The 19,091-nt window shown below is 37.2% G+C and overlaps 2 protein-coding genes across 4 annotated transcripts; both read right to left on the reverse strand.

The window, feature by feature from the left end:
• Positions 1–1,416: 1,416 nt before the first annotated feature.
• mavs (mitochondrial antiviral signaling protein) lies at positions 1,417–8,783 on the reverse strand. Of its 3 annotated transcripts, none has more exons than XM_053502560.1 (5): positions 8,704–8,783; positions 5,765–5,894; positions 5,454–5,634; positions 4,394–5,295; positions 1,417–3,659 (listed from the first exon to the last, which is right to left on the reverse strand). In XM_053502560.1, the coding sequence occupies exons 2-5, from the start codon at positions 5,885–5,887 to the stop codon at positions 2,748–2,750; spliced, it is 2,118 nt and encodes a 705-aa protein (XP_053358535.1). In that variant the 5' UTR covers positions 5,888–5,894; positions 8,704–8,783; the 3' UTR covers positions 1,417–2,747. The 3 variants fall into 3 exon arrangements, with proteins under 3 accessions (XP_053358535.1, XP_053358536.1, XP_053358537.1); XM_053502561.1 differs by having other exon boundaries at positions 5,765–6,063; positions 8,704–8,750; XM_053502562.1 differs by having other exon boundaries at positions 4,394–5,286; positions 5,765–8,742.
• A 7,146-nt stretch (positions 8,784–15,929) lies between these two features.
• LOC128528875 (G-protein coupled receptor 151) lies at positions 15,930–17,036 on the reverse strand. The gene has a single exon (XM_053502039.1). The coding sequence runs from the start codon at positions 17,034–17,036 to the stop codon at positions 15,930–15,932; it is 1,107 nt and encodes a 368-aa protein (XP_053358014.1).
• Between the last annotated feature and the right edge of the window lie 2,055 nt (positions 17,037–19,091).

Consider the following 19,091-nt stretch of genomic DNA (forward strand, 5'->3'; position numbering starts at 1 on the left):
TTTACAACACAATCATTAGGCATGTGATTGGTCACAAGAAGAGCGCGTCATCCTAACTGAAATTGCAACGGACCAATAATCTATCGAGATATTCAGAACTTTTATTTATTCGACAAGCATCACTGTCTTGATTAAGGGGCTACATTCATTCAAAGGCTCATATCTTAATAAATATGATATAATTCAGTGGGACTTTAACCTGCTAAGAAGCATTCATTCATGTGGATTATAGGTGCCTTAGTTTAGTAGTCAAATACCAAATACCAGAACTGTCACAAGAAAGAATGATGGAACTGAATACACTGAGAACCTTTGACAGAATGGGTCAGAGCCCAAAAATGTTATATTTAAAAACAGTGAGGTCTCTCACAAGAATTAAAGTTGGCAGTTAAATCTCAGATAGGAGCTTAGATCCTTCCTTCCTTCTTTCACTCAGTCTAGAGAGCTAATGTGCTCAAAGCTGCTACACTGTGCTAACTGATGATTCAAGACCTTGCTTGTACAGTATCTCTAAGCTGCCAATCAAAATTCTGACAAGATTCGGTTTAACACGTTCTGTCCTATGGCGTTTAAGTATGCCTGGGTATACTTTCCCTTAGTGCACAGTAAAAAGTTTGGACACAAGTTTGGATTTGTTTTTTTACATTCGATAACAATATTATAGTTTTTTAAACTATGAAATAGACCATATGGTATTAGGTAATTAAGTAACAACAGTCAGTTGTTATTGTAAGACACAAAGGTCAGCTGTCCTGGAATAATTCTTGTAAAAACATTATTGTCAAGTGCATTTGCAAAACCCATCAGGCACCATAATCCAAGGAAAGCAAAGACCAAAACTTTTCATTTAGAGTTACCAATCACAAAAATAACCAATTAACACCTAATGTGTTAGAGCTGTTAGGAAGGCTTTACAGAGCATAAGTAGCAGACACATCTTAATATCAACAGGAGATAGAAAGGAGATTATTGCACATTTTTGATGCCTTCAACATTGTTTTACAATGTAGAAAGAAATACAAATCAGGAAAGACAATGGTTTTAGAACTATTCACTGGTAGTGTGAATTGGACATTCCTACAGGGTGCATACAAAAATTTGTTTGATTTTGCATGTGATCTTATTGATTAAGCAGTCACAGTCCAAATTTTCCTCAGCGACCATTTTGTTTCCCACCTTTACTTACAGTTATTGTATAAGCATATACTGTACTGACTTTAGAGCAAGCAGGACCTACAGACTAATAATTAAATGGTTACTTCACAGCTGCACCTCTTAGATTGTTGCTTTATTGGTAAAACCACTTTGTAACTACAATTAATGGCTGTTTAATATTTTTAAGGCAACCATGTGGGTGCAGTTTATAGGAATACAATTACTGACTGTAATCAAAACATTGCTAGGCAATTCTTCAGTCACCCTGAACTCTTTATTTAATAAACACAGACCATCATACAACCACTACATAACAGATGTTATTTGTATAGTGCAACATCTGGTGCAATACAAATTTGAGAAAGACTGTGTACAATAACTGGCTCCTGAACAGCCCTACTATGAACCTTACAAAATATTTTTTCTTTTTATTCACTGTGCATTTATCTTAAGCTCTTGCCATTCAACAGTTTTGTTTTTAAGAACAGGACATGGACATGGCCAAATCTTTGTGTTAATTAACTATTCATTGAGACAGATGGTGCAAATAAACAAATGAACTACAACCTTTAGATCTTAAAAAATAGCAACAAGAGTGGAGGTGTAAATAAATAAAGTGACAACTCAGTTTATACAGACACAATCTTATTTTCATTAAAAGAGGGCAGTCTGGAAAGGCTTTTAAGCAATCCTACAGAATTAATAATAAATGTAATAAATATATTACATTTACCTCTACACCATATTTTTTGGTCATGATTAATATATCAAATATGCACATTTACAATGACCTTTTCTAATTGACCATCTAGCATAAATAAAGAGGATTGTGGGATCGCATTTCATGATGCTTCAAAATAAACACATAACATAGTCTGATAAAGTTTTACAAATTTGCTCACCTCAGATAAGTCATGTCAGTGGTTTATATACTACTGTTGAATAACTTTATTATTAACTTGTATAATGATAAGGCTTTGAAAAAAGTCCTGCATTACTGTATTTACAGTCAAATTAATTTAAGACTGTACTCAGTCTTTAAACTTTTGTGCAAAGAGCTAATCACAATTTAAAAATATATTTGTAATACAATAACATTTCTTACTTCGCAAAATAACCTTTACAGGTTTTCATTGGGTCTTTGGTAAGGACAAGATTAATTCAACAATTTATACCATTCACATATAATTATAATGATGCCTAGTCAAAATTAGATGTGCAGAAGGAACAAATTAAAGGAGCAAATTAATGTGTTGTGAGCCAGTACACTATAAAAGATGAAAGTGTTTGAATGAAATAAAATGTGTAATTGTGGTACACAAGTACCCTATTCACTTGATTACATGTACATGCAGCTGAATTACTAACTGTCAGTAAGCTTGAAATTACTGTGATAAATACCAGGTTTACTGGCTTAAACACTGATTTAAATCTTCACATAAACGTCATAAGCACAATGCTCTTTAGTTACTTGGTCAGACATTATATAGTATAACGGTAATAAATAAAACAAATTAGGCAGAGCATCCTTGTGTGAAAACCTTGTGTCTTAGGTTTCAAGGCACCAATGGTGGTACGTAGCTGTTCGGATTTTAGCGCTTTAGCCTCAAGGCCAAAAAAACAGCAATTATGCCAATACCTGCAGCTCCAATAAGGTGTGGGTAAGACCGAAATCGGTGCAACACTCCCTGGAACTCTTCTCCCTGCTCTGATCGAGGATTGTTAATCTGGCCTGAATTATTTAATTCTAACTCTGGATAAGTAGCTGGGACTGGCTCTACAGCAGAAATTACCTGCTCACTGGAATTATGTTCCTGTATACACTGTGTTTGCTTGTGCTGGCTAGTTTCATTTAAAGAAACAGACTGGACAAGATTCTCTGTTTCAGCATTATGTTTAAGGCCAATTGTGCTTGGTCCAACCATGCTTGGAGGCTGACCACTAAGATTTTGGACAGATGGCCTTTCAGAAAATTCAACAAGGTGTTCTCGAGTCTCTTGCTCTGCCTGAATGCTTTGACTGGAAGACTCATAGTGGTCCTCCACTGGCTGATTAAGACAAAAAATATTATCACCCTCTGTAGAGGCATTTCCCTGTGCCCTATGAAAAGAGTTTTCAACAGGGGCTACAGGACCAGAATCAAGCTGTGTAGAAACAGTTGTGGTGGAAGAGCTGATCATCAGATTATCAGTAGTGACTGAGAGAGACCCTTCAACAGGTTCATCAGCCCAGTTTTGGTTGGACAGTGCTTGAAGCCTGACAGGTTGTGTTGGTGAGTGTTCTGTGGTCCTATGGCTGATCTGAAGATCAGAACTGACCGAACAGGGCTCTTCTCCTCTTAGGACAGCAGGTTTGCTAAAATTCTCTTCATTTTCTGCTGCCAGGTTATCCAAGCAGTGAGCAGTTGTATCTGGAGATGCTGAAGGTGAGGCCTGTGCTGATCCCCGGGCTGTTTCCTGAATTTGGAAGTTTGGCGGAGCTGCAGTGTTTACTCGCTCTACAACCTGCAGAGAAAATGAAAAATTTGAAAATATGTAATAAACTGTAGAATGCAAGACAAAAACACCTTAGACACCGTTTTATAGCTGTAAGTGTTTGGAAATCACACACTACATTTGAAGGCTCTAAAGTGTAACTGACTGAAAGATCAGATGTAGTAGAAAAAGAAACAAGACAGGATGAAGCTTAATTCTATAGGATTGGTGGGTCCATGCTCAGGACTCAAATTGTGAAAGACCCCTCCACGGTCCAGGGTCTAAGTGCATGTTGGTGGGATTTCTCCAGGTATTCTGGATTCCTCCCACAGTTCAAAGACATACAGATCAGATTAATTGGCATTCTCAAATTGGCTGTATTGTGTGCATGTATATGTGCGTGTGCCCTGCATTAGATTGGCACCATGTCAAGGTTGTACTACTACTCATGCCCTAAGTATCCTGGCATAGGCTCCAGGCCCCTGCGACCCTGTACAGGATGAGTGGTATAAAAGATGAATGAACAACAGCTCTGGGAGCGTTAAAAATCTTTCACACATGAAGTGGCCAACACATTGTGTGGCATATCAGAGTTAAACATGGTCAAACAAAATGTAAGAATGTCTGCTTTTGGTCCAAGAAGTATAGAATGTTTTACAATGTCACATTGTTGCATTGGAATGAATCATGTCATAAAGTATAATTACTTCATTATTATTATCATACCCCCCAAACACTACATCAAGTTCTCTTCAATATATTACCTGATTGTTTGTTTGGTTGTTCTGTGAATCCTGGGGAATTACAATCCTTGGAGGGCTGGAGTCTTGGATGGGGTGTTTCACAGAAATGGAGCTTTCTGCAACTTTGCTTTTTTCAGGTAAAGCAGAAAATGTGGTAGAAGGTTTGTTAGTCTGTGAGGATGTGGATGTTGCATTAATAGGAAGGGTAGGTACAGCAACTGAGGTTGGTCCAGATTTAGCAATATACTTTAGGTCACTTGACATACCCAGTGTGGGCGTTTCTATGCAGCTGACTGGGACTACACTCTGCCCAACAAATGGGATCAAGTCAGGAGCAGAGACTGGAGAAGGGGGCACTGCATGTGGTGCTACCACCAACAGCGGGGGTTCAGCAGGGTGGGCTGATCCATGAGAAATATGTACTGAAGCATCTTGGGCTGAAACTATGGCAGGAGCCAAGGCTGGAGAATCTGTGTTAAAACATGACTCAGGAAGAGAATTTACAGGAGCGGAATGACCCGAGACAACCAATTTGGATGTTTCTCTAACGCCAACTGGAACTTCACTTTGATAAATAAGAGGAGGAGCAGAAATTGGACCAGGTGGCCCTGACTCTATGACCAACAGTGGGGGTTCAGCAGGTTGGGCTGACTTAGGAGGCACGTGTACTGCAGCATCTGGAGCTGAAACTAATGCTGGGGCTTCTATGGCAGAAGCAGCTATGTTGGCACATTGCCTTGGAGGAGAACTTATATGAGAAAGATTAGCTGTCTGAGTTGGGCCATCGACTGAAGGAGTCAGCAGGGGTGGGTTGGTCGGGGCATTGTGGATTGTCGCGGTGGTAGATATTCCTACAGCTTCTGCTGGAAATGGGGCTGGAGTATACGCAGCAGCAGCAGGGACAGGGGCAGGAGCTGGACGTTCTGCAGGATTGCGAAATACAGAAGCAGCAGCAGGGACAGAAGCAATAAAATATATAAATGTAAGAAATCTTAATTGTGTATTGCTTAAAAGACAGTTTTGTTATTTAGAATAGGAACGAACTTATGTAACTTGTGCTTAATCATATAAATTAACTTACTGGGGATTCCTCTTATTCTGTCATAAATGTCACTGATCTCATTAGCAAGAGTCCGGTGTTCGCATTGCCGCAATGCTGAAATAAACTGATCAGGCCAGTTCTCTCGTCTGCGCAGGTAATCAAGCAGCAGCGTCATAGCATTGTAGTTTCCAGCAATCTCTCTTTTAGCCTCTATCTCCTCCTGCAACACCAGTCAGAGTAATTGTAAGAACCATTAAAATTATTTTATTAGAAAATATTTTATCCAGTAAACAACACTTTAGAACACAAAGTTTAAAAGCGTGTTTTGTACAATGTATTGCATAATTTACCCGATCAGTATTTGTGAGGCAGGCCAAGTAAGGTACGATTTCCCTCACTTTGACACGTGAGGCCAAATTAGCCATATTTTTTCGGATAAACTCATCATACAGCCTTTCTCCTACATATGCCATCTTCACACTGTCAGAAAAGAAGAAGAAAATGTGTGAATTAATGCTTAAGTGTTGAATTACATTAACATTTCAAAAAAATGTTGCAACTGTTTTAGTTTCAGATTTTGTAAGGTGTAGGTATAATACTTTTACTTTACTTGCCTTAAACTTGAAGACAAAAAAAATCACAAACAGCACTGATAAAAAGAAGAACAGAATCCTTAGGTTAATTAAAAATAAAAATAAAAAAAATCCCCATTTCTTGTTCTACATCAATGCTGTAATGGTCTAATAAGTTTGGATTTCTGGTATTATATCATGCAACCACTGCCTTTTACCAGAGGAGAAATTACTAGAAAGTGAAAGTGAAAAGGACAATGATAGACAGTGTTTAGAAAAAAACTAAATTTTCTGGGCAGGTTTTCTTAGCAAAGGACTTCAAATGTAACAGCTAAATAGTCTTGGGCAATCAAAAATACTGTTAAATAAAAATTAAATACTGCATATGATAGGAGAATTACATTTCCTTATTTAATTAAGAATTAAAAAGGGTAAAAGTCTCGAAATAACTGTCATATCTACCCTAAATGCCTAGAAATGCCCTCATAGATGAACTATTTGGGAGAAACAATTATCTGACTACAGCACAACTTTTACCTACGACAGGACATAACAAAAGTTATGTCTTACCATCCACAAATCATACCCTCTCTGTTTAAGCAGTTCTTCTTTAGATTTTTATTTTTTAGTCTTATTTGAGTAACCCCTTCAGTCAATGCAATGATATAATGTAGGAAATGTGCACTCCATTTAACAGTTTGTTTTAAATTAGTATGTACATTATAAGCATTCGGTTCATTGTAATGCATTGACGAGGACTATGGCCAAACAAGACTGACTCTGTTACTGTACCAAGAAATAATTTAAAAGCAGCAAAATATAATGACCTTGAAAAGGAGCAATCACATTTTGCATTTAGGCATGTCTCAGTGATTCCACACATGATTGAATCTATTTGGACCTGGACATCATCCAGCTGCTAACCAATTAATAATTTCCAGAGTCCAGCAATGACCTACTGTAAACACTGGCAAGTTTTTAAACTTTTCTTGTTATAGTTTTATATAATCTTACACGAAAGCAACTATTAGTTAACACCTAATTACTACTATTTACTATAATGTTATTATTATTAGTAGTATTATCTTCTATACCGCTTTTTCTGTACAGAGTCGTAGGAGACTGAGTCCAAGAGACTTACTGTAGGCCAAGAGGCAGGGTACACCCTAGAGAGGGTGCCAATTTATCACACAAGCACATGCACACTATGGGCAATTAAGGAACTCCAATTAGCTAAATCTGCATGTCTTTGGACTGTGAGAGAAAACTCGAAGGAAAACCACAGGTAGAACATGCAAACTCTGCACACACGGACCTGAGGTGGGAATCAAACCCTCAACCCTGGAGGTGCGAGGCCACAGTGCTAACCATTATTATTATTATTATTATTATAACAATTATTATTATAAACAGTGTTGGGGGATGTTACTTTTTAAAGTAAATAATTACACTACAAAATTACTGTCTTTAAAAAGTCATCAGTTACATTTCAGCGTTACTTTTTGATAAAAGTAACTAGTTTAAGTTATCAGGGGCGGGGCTTGTAGGACGACTTTCACACACACTAACGGATTGGGATCACTGCTGTCTGGTTCACAGATTACATACATTTTCTGAATAACGAATTACATTTTTGAAAAAATAACTAAATGACTGAGTACTTAAATGACGGACCTAATGCGTTAGATTACTCGTTACATCAAAAAAGATATAACGAGTAATTCAAGTACTGTGACACCCAACACTGATTATAAATCACCATAAACTGATAAACTATCAGTTTTAACCTGCTCCTAGTATAATCTAATGTATACCCGAACAGCCTCTGCCACTTGACAATTGAGGACTCCCTGCCTCCCTCACCAATATTCTGCCTATTATAGTAAACCTGAGGTTAGATACCAAACAAAGTCTCATTAATAACATTAAAAAAATCCCAGGAAGATTCCTTTCTTCTTACATAAATGCACTTCACCATAAGACATTATACTTTCTTAATCTAATCTTAACCTATATATATAAAAAGTGTTTTAATAGAGTGTAGTCTAAGGTGCAGCTAATGCCTGTGCAACAGGAAGTGGCATTGTATTTTGCCATTCTGTTTATTGTAAGTGTAAGTGTAAGCAGTTTGGAGTACACAACAGGCCTTCATGTCTCTACATTACACGCGTCTTTAAAAAGCAGACTATCCACAAACACTGCTTAATCATGCGTTATAGAGAACGATGGCAGAGAGGCGATTAATTCGTAGTTGGAGGAAACGTCAAGGGCAAATGTGGCCAACTACCTGTGAGACATGTCCTCTAAACACCTAGGTCAACATTTAACTTTTTACAGAGTACTTTAAGAGCCGAGCGAAGTCGAAAGGACAACAGTGTGTAGTCGTCACTGTCAGGCTTGAGGCTAAGTGCAGAGATAGCCTACACCTTACTAACACACACACACACACACACACACGTCGCAGATCACACAACAGGACGGGAATGGAGGCTATGGATCGCTATTCGTTTCATTTTGGCCAAGTTTGTTTAAATGTATATTTTTAATATCAAAAGGTCTTCACATGGGTGTGTGTTTGTCTTGCTTTACATAATTAATGCTTTACATTAAACGGCTCCACTGGGCGTGGCTTTGGAAATAAGATTCTAGACGCTGAATCAAAATGAGACAAAGAAGCTCTGTATGTAGCGGTGATGTAAAGAGAAGCTTTAACATACCTTCAGATCGAGACGAAGAGGAACTTCTCTCCAAATCGGACGTGACTTTCAGACCGCGGCTTGTCTTCCGCATAGGCAAGTTAAAACCCCGCCTACAGCAGCGCTGCCTCATGCTGATTGGTGCTCAAAGGTGAACCGAACTCAGACAAAGCACTCAGCACTTTATTATGAACCCCATTTGCAGCAATTGCAAAAAAATAAAAATAAAAAACATGTAAATTACCTCACTAACTGTAATAGTGTCAATATTTTGCACTAACTCAAAGACAATTACTAAAATAATTACTTCAGTGTGTTGGACTAAACGACACATTAAATGACACGATCAAACTTCCATGTGTTTTGCATGTCCTCCTTCTTACTTTACAGAAAGATTTCACATTTTTTCCCCCACAGACAATTAAGTCACCCATAAGGACACTTTATTCCAGCTTCTCAAAAAGTTGTGGTCAGAAGTTTACATACATAATCATAATCTTTAATGTCTTGCGATTAATTTTCTAAACTGGTCTTTTTAAGGGCAAGATGATTGCACAACAACATACTGTATAATACACTGCTCATCACAGCCAGGTAAATTGAATAACAATTGATTATCAATTGTATACCAGTAAACTGGTGAAAGGATTATGAGCACCCAAACAAAAACCAATGCAGCTACTATAGAATTCTACCAGAACACCCAGTGCACCACAGTCTGCCATGCACAGCACCCGGGAGACCAACAACCCAAGGCTGACCCGGCTTCCAAGCTCCCCGCATTCCAATCTGATGAAGCACCCATGGGATGTGCCAAATAAACAAATTCAATCCACGCACACCCCACACTACAACCCAAGGTGCCAGAGATGGTCCAGTGGCACAAGGAGAACCCAAAACCAGTGCAAACAAGCCTGGCCACTCTCTTCAACAATGCATTTCTACTTACTTTTAATACAGTCTTCTGAAGAAAACTGGAATACATCAGTAATAATCAGTTATGGAATTGCACTAACCACTTACCTGGCATCAAAATTCAAATTCAAAATATCATAGTCACATAGATTACATGAGAAAATTAACTAAGAAAGTTCTCAGTAAGGTTTGTCTCTCAAAATATCTTGAACTGGAATAAATTTGTAGCGCTATGGAAAAGTAAAAACCAAAATTTTCCACTCAAAGATGTTCTACCGACTACTACCGCATCTATACCTTATCCTACTGATGGACAGGTACTACTATAAGTCAGGGAAGACACAACTGTTTAACATAATGAAATAACACATGGTTTGATTATTTTAATCTAAACATTGATGAAACTTGTCTTAACATTTCCCAATGCTTAAATAATATGACTAACCTAACTTGTTTTGCTTTTCATTTTGCCAAAAGGGTTTTTTCACCAAGGACCAACAACCAAAAGAGCTTTTTGGGCAGGTACCTTATAATTAAGATATCAAAATAAGTAAGAAAAAACACAAATGTTTAACATAGTTGAGCAGCATACCCTTTATGTGCTTCGACTGTTGTGTACAGTGGACTGCATTTAAACAGTTAAGTGTAGCAAGTGATGGTCATGTGGTAAGTATTGCGTAGCTTTCATGTTTTCATTCAAGACTCCATATTCTGTTTTTCAAAGAACAGTTTATGTTTTAACACACACTTGCATGACACACACTTGCGCGCGCACACACACACACACACACACACACTCTGCAAGTACAAAGAAAGGAGACAGATTAATAAAACTTAATATTAGGCTGGTGACAATAATTACACATTACCTGCTGTATCCCCTCAAGCTCTCTGCCTGCTGCTGACACAAGAACACACCTCCTGCCAGACCAAGACTTTAAATATCCCTATCCTTTAAATGATTGACTAGCCATTAGCATCGCTGTACGAGTGCCACTGAAATCAAGACCAGATTTTTTTTTTCAGTAGCTTGGTTGTGTACGATGTACACAATGTAGTATATAAAAGCAGCGTGATGGTGGGAAGTTCATTGATATCAAGGAAGACATCAGTGTCTCCGAAAATGTAAACACAAACGTGTCTCTACACAGTGGGCATGTAACTGAAGTAGCAGAGGCTGATTATCTGTCTTTGTGGATCCTATGTTTAATAGTAAAAGTAATGAAAACTCATATAAGGACTAAACAGGTGTGTGGCCATAAGAAAACCACTTGTTAGTGAGACTAATTAGAAAAAGGCTTCAGATTGCTTGGAAGCATATGGACTCTGGAGCCATGGGAAAAGGATATGTGGCCTGATGAGTCCAGATTTATCCTATTCCAGTGCAATGGGCACATCAGCGTAAGTAGGAAAGCGCTTGAGGCGATGCACCCATCATGCACAGTGTCTACAGTACAAACCTCTGGAGGCAGTGTTCTGATATGCTTTAGTTGGTTAGGTTTGGGCTTAAAAATGTTATGCGGGAATAAAATGAAGTTAGCTGATGACCTGAATATACTGAACGACCAGGTTATCACATCAATTACTTTTTTCTTTCCTGATGACATGGGTAATAGGACTGAGATTATGAAAGAGTGGTTCTGGGAGCATAAGAAATTATTTTCACAAATGAACTGGCCACTACAGTGTTCATTGTAATTAAAGCTAAAGGCAATCAAATGAAAACAAATGATGTGCAACTTTTTTTTTGTACATATAATTACCGATTTTTATCAGGCTTCAGCTGTTCTTTACAACACCGTACTTTGGCAGATTTACAATATGCTCATATATACAGCTATCTCATCTTGTAAGAGTTAATGTTAAACTATCATTATAAAATACTGAAACATTGTTTATGCAGAATACACGTATTGTTAATCTTCTCTTGTTAAACTTTACCTTGCCACCCACCTGTTACTTTGCTATCTGTGCCAATGAATGACTGAGGTGACTGCACGTGCAGTCAAACTGATGTATTTAACTGCTAATCATGCTGTTATAATGTCTGGGAAAAATCAACTTAATTTCTCAGTCAGTGATGTTGCGTTGTTTCAACTAATTGTGTCAGTCTGGATAAAACCGGACGTTTAAATTAAATGTAATCAGAGTAGTCAGACTGAAATCATACTAAATTGAACTTTCCAAAGTCAGCCAAACACACAGATAGTTACTTCTGCACATATAACTCAATTGTACACAAAAATTGGCCTATTTAATTTAATTCAATTTTATTTATATAGCGATTTTAACAATTGTCATTGTCGCAAAGCAGCTTTACACAATCAAAGAATTATTTAAGTTTGTGTGGAATGTGAATGTGTATAAATCAAAATGGTTAGATAGTCCCCGGTAAGCAAGCCGAGGGCAACAGTGGCAAGGAAAAACTCCCTGAGTTGATAATAGGAAAAAACCTTGAGAGGAACCAGACTCAACAAGGAACCCATCCTCATTTGGGTTAAACAGAAAGCAGGAATTGATCTGCATTCATACTGTGTGTTAGGTGGCAGCCAGTTCAGCTTCAGTTGATGTTAATTGATGTTAATATTAATATCCCTAAGAGACACACAGGGCATCCATGTGACGAGATCTTCAACCAGAAGCGGGGCACCAGGATGGGTCAGACAGGTTCGGAGGGCAGAGGGAGTCTGGATCACTGGCAGCTCAGGAACGACATGTGTAGCTCAACAGAGAACGGGAAAAAGAGAGAGGGAAGAGAGTAAGGGGGAGAGAGAACAGAAAAGTGGGAAGCCTAGGTGTTCTGAGGATGCTCCACAGTTCCTGCAGCGGGCATTGACCTGGAACCTGAACAAAATGCATAACAGTGAGAAGCTGCTAACATTACATGTTATCTGCCACTGGATTACACCATTAACACAAATAATACGGAGCTGTAAAGTCGCTTGACATGTTACCAGTTTTCCACTAGTTAAATTGTTTGGTGAATGTTCTAGGTCTGTGATGTAGTAGGTCAATCGTGAATACAATAGTCTGATTTAATGAACTAGTTGAGTTATAACTGTTGCTCAACCTAACTGTGCATGTAAATGTACTGACTGTGGCATTCATCCTTATGTAATGAAAATTGTTGTTTTTTTGTGTTATAATTCCCATTATCAAAAATCTGTGCAGTATTAATAGTACTTACAAATACATAGAAGAGGGAGTAGGCAACAGCAGACAGATTACACCAGCATTAGGCTAACAGGTAGAAAATAAAGCAGACAATTACTGGTAATGATCATTTTACTCAACAAAAAAAAAATGCTCCACTTAATTGAAATTTTGTTTTTATAAAAGTGTTCAAGTCACACCACAATTTTCACATATAAACCTAAATCATCTGATAATCGAATATGATGTCTAAAAGTAGGTGTTAAAGTGGGCTGGAATGGTCCAGAACAGTGTTCTTTCAACAGCATTTGTGTGCAAAATCTTGTCATGATTCTGAGGTATTCAAAGGACGCAAACGCAGGTATTTTGTACTTACTGGAGCTAGAGAAGCTAAAAGGGATAAAGAACATGATTAAATAGTGAAATTTAACTTAAAACATTTTAAATAATAAATAAATAAATAAATGAATAAATGAATAAAACATTATCAGAGTATATTGCTGACATTTTTTCTTTTTCCTTTTTCTCTTTTTGCATTTCTTTGTAGTTTTCATCATTTTTGCACCTTTGTGCATTTTGATGTTTTGGTATTGAGCTACCTTTAAATTTATAAGTGAAAGTAGTCAGTACCAATGGCTGCATGACTATATACCTCTGGCTTGGTATCATCCCTTTATTTTTTTCCCTTTTGACAGGTACAGTGGACTTTTTTGCATGAAATTATGAAACTGGCCTATAATTATAACTATATTATTATTGTTGTTGTTGTTGTTGTTGTTGTTAAAGTTGACCTACAGAATCTGTCTAACAACATACAATGTGCAAACACTTTGCAATTTTTTCTTTCACTTGACTGTGGCAGTAGATCGTGTTAAAACAAGGGGCAATGTCAACAGTATTGAGAGCTTTTAATAGATTATTTAGCTCTTTCCTTATCTGAAGTGAGTATAGCACCACATATTAAAATTCACGATCTATTGTATGGTTTTTAAATGACCATATAAATAGATATAGCCTTGTGTCCAATTATTTATGATCTTTAAAATGTAAATTAAAATACTATAAATCCTACTAACGTTGATGTAAAACCACTCAAATTATAGCTGTTTTATTTCATTTAATTCATTTAAATGAGGTGGAATCTAATTAAAATTTATCTCATGGGCCATTTTGAAAGAGGTTTGGGCACTTCTAAGACACAAAGAAACATACAAGTCATATTTGGTCATTTCCACCAGGGGGTGGTATAATCATAATATTAGTTTTTTTTTTAAAGTGTTTTTTAAAATCTTATTTCTATAAAACTGTATATATTGATGTCACCTAACGTAATCTCTAAACTATAGCAATACCTGCATATCCACCTGGATTTCTGTTTACTCTGCAAAAACTAAACATTGTTTTTAGCATCCTTATTATCTACTTGTTACTGGCAGTCACCAAAAATATATGCAGGAAGCTCCCAAAAAGTTTTTCAGTCATGTCTCCTCACTTGTCAAGAATAGATAATGTGGATTTAAGTGAGGAGAAAAGAGGGAATAACTGAAAGGTTAATATCTTTGGGGTGATCATACTTCTCTGCAATATATAAAACTGGATAAATGAAATAATGAACTTGTATCTTTTAGGTCCACACTGGAAATGACTTACAAAAAATTAAAATAATGAGAAGGTACTAAGTATGATTTACTTTTGATAATAACATCCTCTGTGACATGAAGGCTTAGTGGTTACCACTGTGTGCATGGAGTTTGCATATTCTCTATTATGTTGTTATTGCAATGGTTTTGATGATTAGGGTTTAGACTGTATTAAAACACTACTACAGGAGGTTGCTTTTCACTTGTGCTTTGTTACTGCTTTTAATGGAAAAAAACTTTCTTTTTTTCTTTATCAAATAAATTATTGTCCCTTACATGTGCATGTTAAAATACAGTACATGGCCAACCTTTGCAGTCAAAAAACAACAACAAAAAATCCTGTGCAAAATGTGATTATAATTTTTTTTTTATTTTTTTGCAGGTGTCCTGCCTTTTCCTTTAACTGTGTTTTCATTAGCCAGGTTTTGGGCCAGATAACTTGTGACTAACAATGTTTTAGAATTTGCTCTCCTAACATTTGCTCTATGATGATGTAGGGATCAGGCCTTTTTTTTTATCACAAAAACTAATGGCATAGAATGCTTGAACTAATGCCATAGAATATGAGCTGTGGTTCTTACACAATGTGTAATTTGTGATTTTGTATCAAAATTCTGTTTTTAAGTACTACATACTACATGCAGCATACGCAGAAAAGAATTAAGTAAATAACATTTTTCACTAAGAAGTCTCACCTGGTCATGGGAATAACAGCAACTGAAATACCAATATACAAATGGTACATAATTTTAAATTACTGTGCCTGTTGTCTGTATTTACATTTGATCATAGGAGTGAGTAACTGCAATTCTGTTTTTGCTTCCTAGTAAATTGAAAAGGTGTTTTTTATGAGTAGTACTATCAAGTGTTTTTCTCTCTATTTAATAATCTAATGATCTATTTATTTTAGAGGTCATTTGTTTTGTTTTTGTCAAAGCACATCTGTAAGTTGCCCTGTATACGTGTGTCCACTAAATGCTCTAACAGTATACATTCACGTGGCTTCTTTAAAGAACAAAAGTAATAATGCATAAAAGTTCTGTATATGACCCCTACGGATTGTGTTCTCCAGCTCTCAGCAGAAAACAGCAAGCAGTAAAACTCTTCACTGAAATGTCGATTTATTTGTAAAACACCACATATACAGTGCGATAATAATAATAATTATTATTATAATGGTATCACCTGCTAATAGTACAATAATTGAATATTGTGGAAGGTAAGTTCACTAGAGAAAAAAATGCAGCTCACTGTAAAAGTAGACAAGATATGAAAAATGTCTTATTACTGTCAAATCATATTTTGAGAACCACAACGATTTAAAACACTACCCAACAGGTAACCCTTTTTAAAGTATACACAGGAGCAAACACAATTACATAATATTAGAGTTTTTTTTAAACATGTTTATTCACTCTAGAAAACAAGAACATCAAATGGCTTTTATTCTTCATGTATTTTCATTATAATTATAACTAACTATATTATTCTATTAGGCTCATGCTTTACATGATATACCCATATCTTATTACTAATACATCAGAGATCAGAATGACAGTGCTCCAGTTCTTCCCATGGAAACGGGTTGGTGTTGTCTGAAACTACCGTGTTCCGCCGACTGGTCCAAAAATGCTCGACATCAGGCAGAGGTCTCCCGAGCGAGTCAGTGTGGATCATTAGGTCATCCTCCAGCGCACTGATATTCCTCACACTTCGCTCTCTTTCCCCTTCCCACCATGCTCCCTCACACATCACCCAGGCCAGGTTTTCCCTGAGAGGCACAAGCATGGTGAGGAGAATGGCGGGAGACGATGCGCTGGTCAGGTACGTGCAAACCTGGGTGAAGACGAGCAGTGCAGCTGGGGTGTCACAGGTCTCGCCGGGCCGGTTGCGCAGCCACACCCAGACTGTCCACTCGGGCAGCAGCAGGAGTGCGTTAGCTGCGGTGACGCTCAGCAGCGCCAGGCGGCCCTCAGTCCCCCCGTGCCCACGTGTGATTCGGAAAATGGCACGCACATGGCACAAGGTGGAAAATACAACCGGGACGGCATAGACCACCAGGGCATAGATTTTACTGTACACGCGCATAAAATCATAGGAGTGACTTGGTACATCGGTGACGCACAAACTGAAGTTCCCCTTGACGTGCAACTTAGAATAAACGATCTGGACTACTGGTAACGCCAACCCAATACCCCATAAAGCGCCAGCAGCAGTGAGAACTCTGTTTATCTTGAGGTGGGAATCACTGTCAAAATTATATCTCGCTTGGCTCATGACTGCTAGAGTGAGAGATTTAACTACCAAACAGCCGTGCTGGAACCACTCTGCTGTCCGACAGGCCACGTGTCCAAGTGTCCATATACGACTGTGATAAGTGACCGCCCGGGTCGAACTGCACACTGCAAGGATCAACAAGTCTGTTCCACTAAGATTGGCGAGCATCATGACAATCCCAGAAGCACTTTTTTTCAGTACAATATAGTGCAGCAGCACGGCAAGCAACAAAACATTTCCGACTATTCCCACCGCGCAGATCGATACAAAAATGACAGGTAGAATGACTGCGGTGTCGTCGCGGCCCAGCTGCTGAATCCCTCCATCAAAACTCACAAAACACGCGTTCAGTGCCGTTTCAGGATCCATGAGCGAGTGGAGGTCGGCGTGTCAGGCAGTAATGTTTTCTGGCTGAAACGAATCTGTGGCTTCAAAGTGTCATTGCGACCCTGACTTCCGCGCGTTGTCTGAACACAGTTCTGTTCTGTTGAGTTATTGTAAGTAAGACACGCCAGTTGGGCTACTGTTGCCAAATGCACGTCCTGCACATAAATGCCCACTATGGCTGCGGGGCGCCATCAGATAAAGTGCTACAAAGTACAGCCTACTGCTTCAATCAGCCTGGAAATGCAGTACACGGCTTATGATTTAAGCCCACAATTCTACATCACCACAGGCGTATACTGCAATCCAAAAACTATACAACAACTGGAACCAAGTAATTTTTTTAAAACTTCAATTAGGTCATGCCTGTGAGCCCACATGGCTACACTAAATAATCTGGGATATTTTGGTTTAGATTTACTACTAAATTATACTGTAAAAAAGCGTAAAACCATCTACAGAAATTACAGAAATTATTTTTTTTTTTTTACAGAGAAAAACCTGTTATTTTACAGTTTTTCCTTTAAATTTATATGATTAAACACCTTCATTAAACTAACAGTACTAGAAGTTTAGCAGCGAAATACAGTTATTTAACAGATTTTTGCTAAATTCATACAATTAAATATCTTCATTAAAGCAACAGCACTAGAAGTTTAGCAGATAAAAAAACATTATTTTACAGATTTTTCCTAGATCTATAGATTAAACATCTTCTTTAAAGCAACAGCACTAGAAGTGTAGCAGTAAAACATTGTTATTTTACAGAGTTTTGCTAAGTTTATACAGTTTAACAGCTTCATTAAAACAGCACTAGATGTGTAGCAGCAAAATATTTTTATTTGACAGTTTTTTTTCAAAATTATTACAAACACTTTCAATAAAGCAAAAGCATTAGACATTTAGCAGAGAAACACTGTTATTTTACAGATTTTTCCTAAATTGAAGATCAAACACCTTTAAATAAAGCAATAACACAAAAATCCTGTTATTTTACAAATTTTTCACAACTTTCCATGAACACACTTGTTCAATAAAGTGTTAACACAAACTTAAGATTATAATATTTGTAAAAAAAAAAAAAAAAAAGCCTGTAGAACTGTGACACAGTATAGTACAAGTATGATGCAAAATACCATAAAAAGAAGTTCAGTTTTATAGCATTACAGTAAAATCCTAAAATGAAAAACAAAATGAAATATTTAGACTATCGTGCTATAACGGTGGAACATTCTTTCTCACAAACTTAAACATTGTTGTGAAATGTCCTTAACTAAAAACCTATGAAGAAATTGAACAATTTCAAACAAGATTCCCAATGTTCCAATTAAAGTTGGATTGGAAACTTTATTATAAATAAAGTACAATGTGGTCCCTTTTTCTTAGTTCTTATATAATGTATGTGTACAAATAACTTTACCTTTTAGTTCAGAATCCTAATACGTTAGTGCAAGTAAGTCAAATCTAAAACATACCAAAATAGCAAAATGGACAGTCCAGTGTATTCAACAAAGATCCCTTTCCCAAACAGGCAGTAAACAACTGGATCCTTAGTGTATTAGGGTGGATTGGAAGAGAGAATAAAAGAACACAAAGATCTTAAAAAATATTTTTTCTCTGTTCCCCAAGAGATTGACAAAATACTCAAAATCATCTTTAATACTAGATATGTTAAAGGGAAACTCAATAACTTTTCAACTGGGCCCCTTTTTTTGTATGAGAGAACATATACGTAAACAGTCCAGTATCAAGTTTGAACGCTACACCCAGCATTCACAAAAATGCTATGCAATTTAACCAACAGAAAAAGCTTGTACATCAGTGTGAACAACTTATTTTCACCACTGACAGGCTCTTAAAGGTTATAAGTGAGACAATACAGAAAGGATCTTTACACAGTAAAAAAAATTGGACACAAAATGATCTGAGGTTGAAGGAGATAACTTAGAGAGGTTAAAGAGGTTAAAGATCCATTTTCTCTTTCTGCTTAAGGCTCAGCCTTCTCTTTGTGTCTGTGTGCGCGCGAATCATTGGACACCA

This window comes from Clarias gariepinus, chromosome 8 (assembly GCF_024256425.1).
Source record: "Clarias gariepinus isolate MV-2021 ecotype Netherlands chromosome 8, CGAR_prim_01v2, whole genome shotgun sequence".
Classification (NCBI taxonomy): Eukaryota; Metazoa; Chordata; class Actinopteri; order Siluriformes; family Clariidae; genus Clarias; species Clarias gariepinus.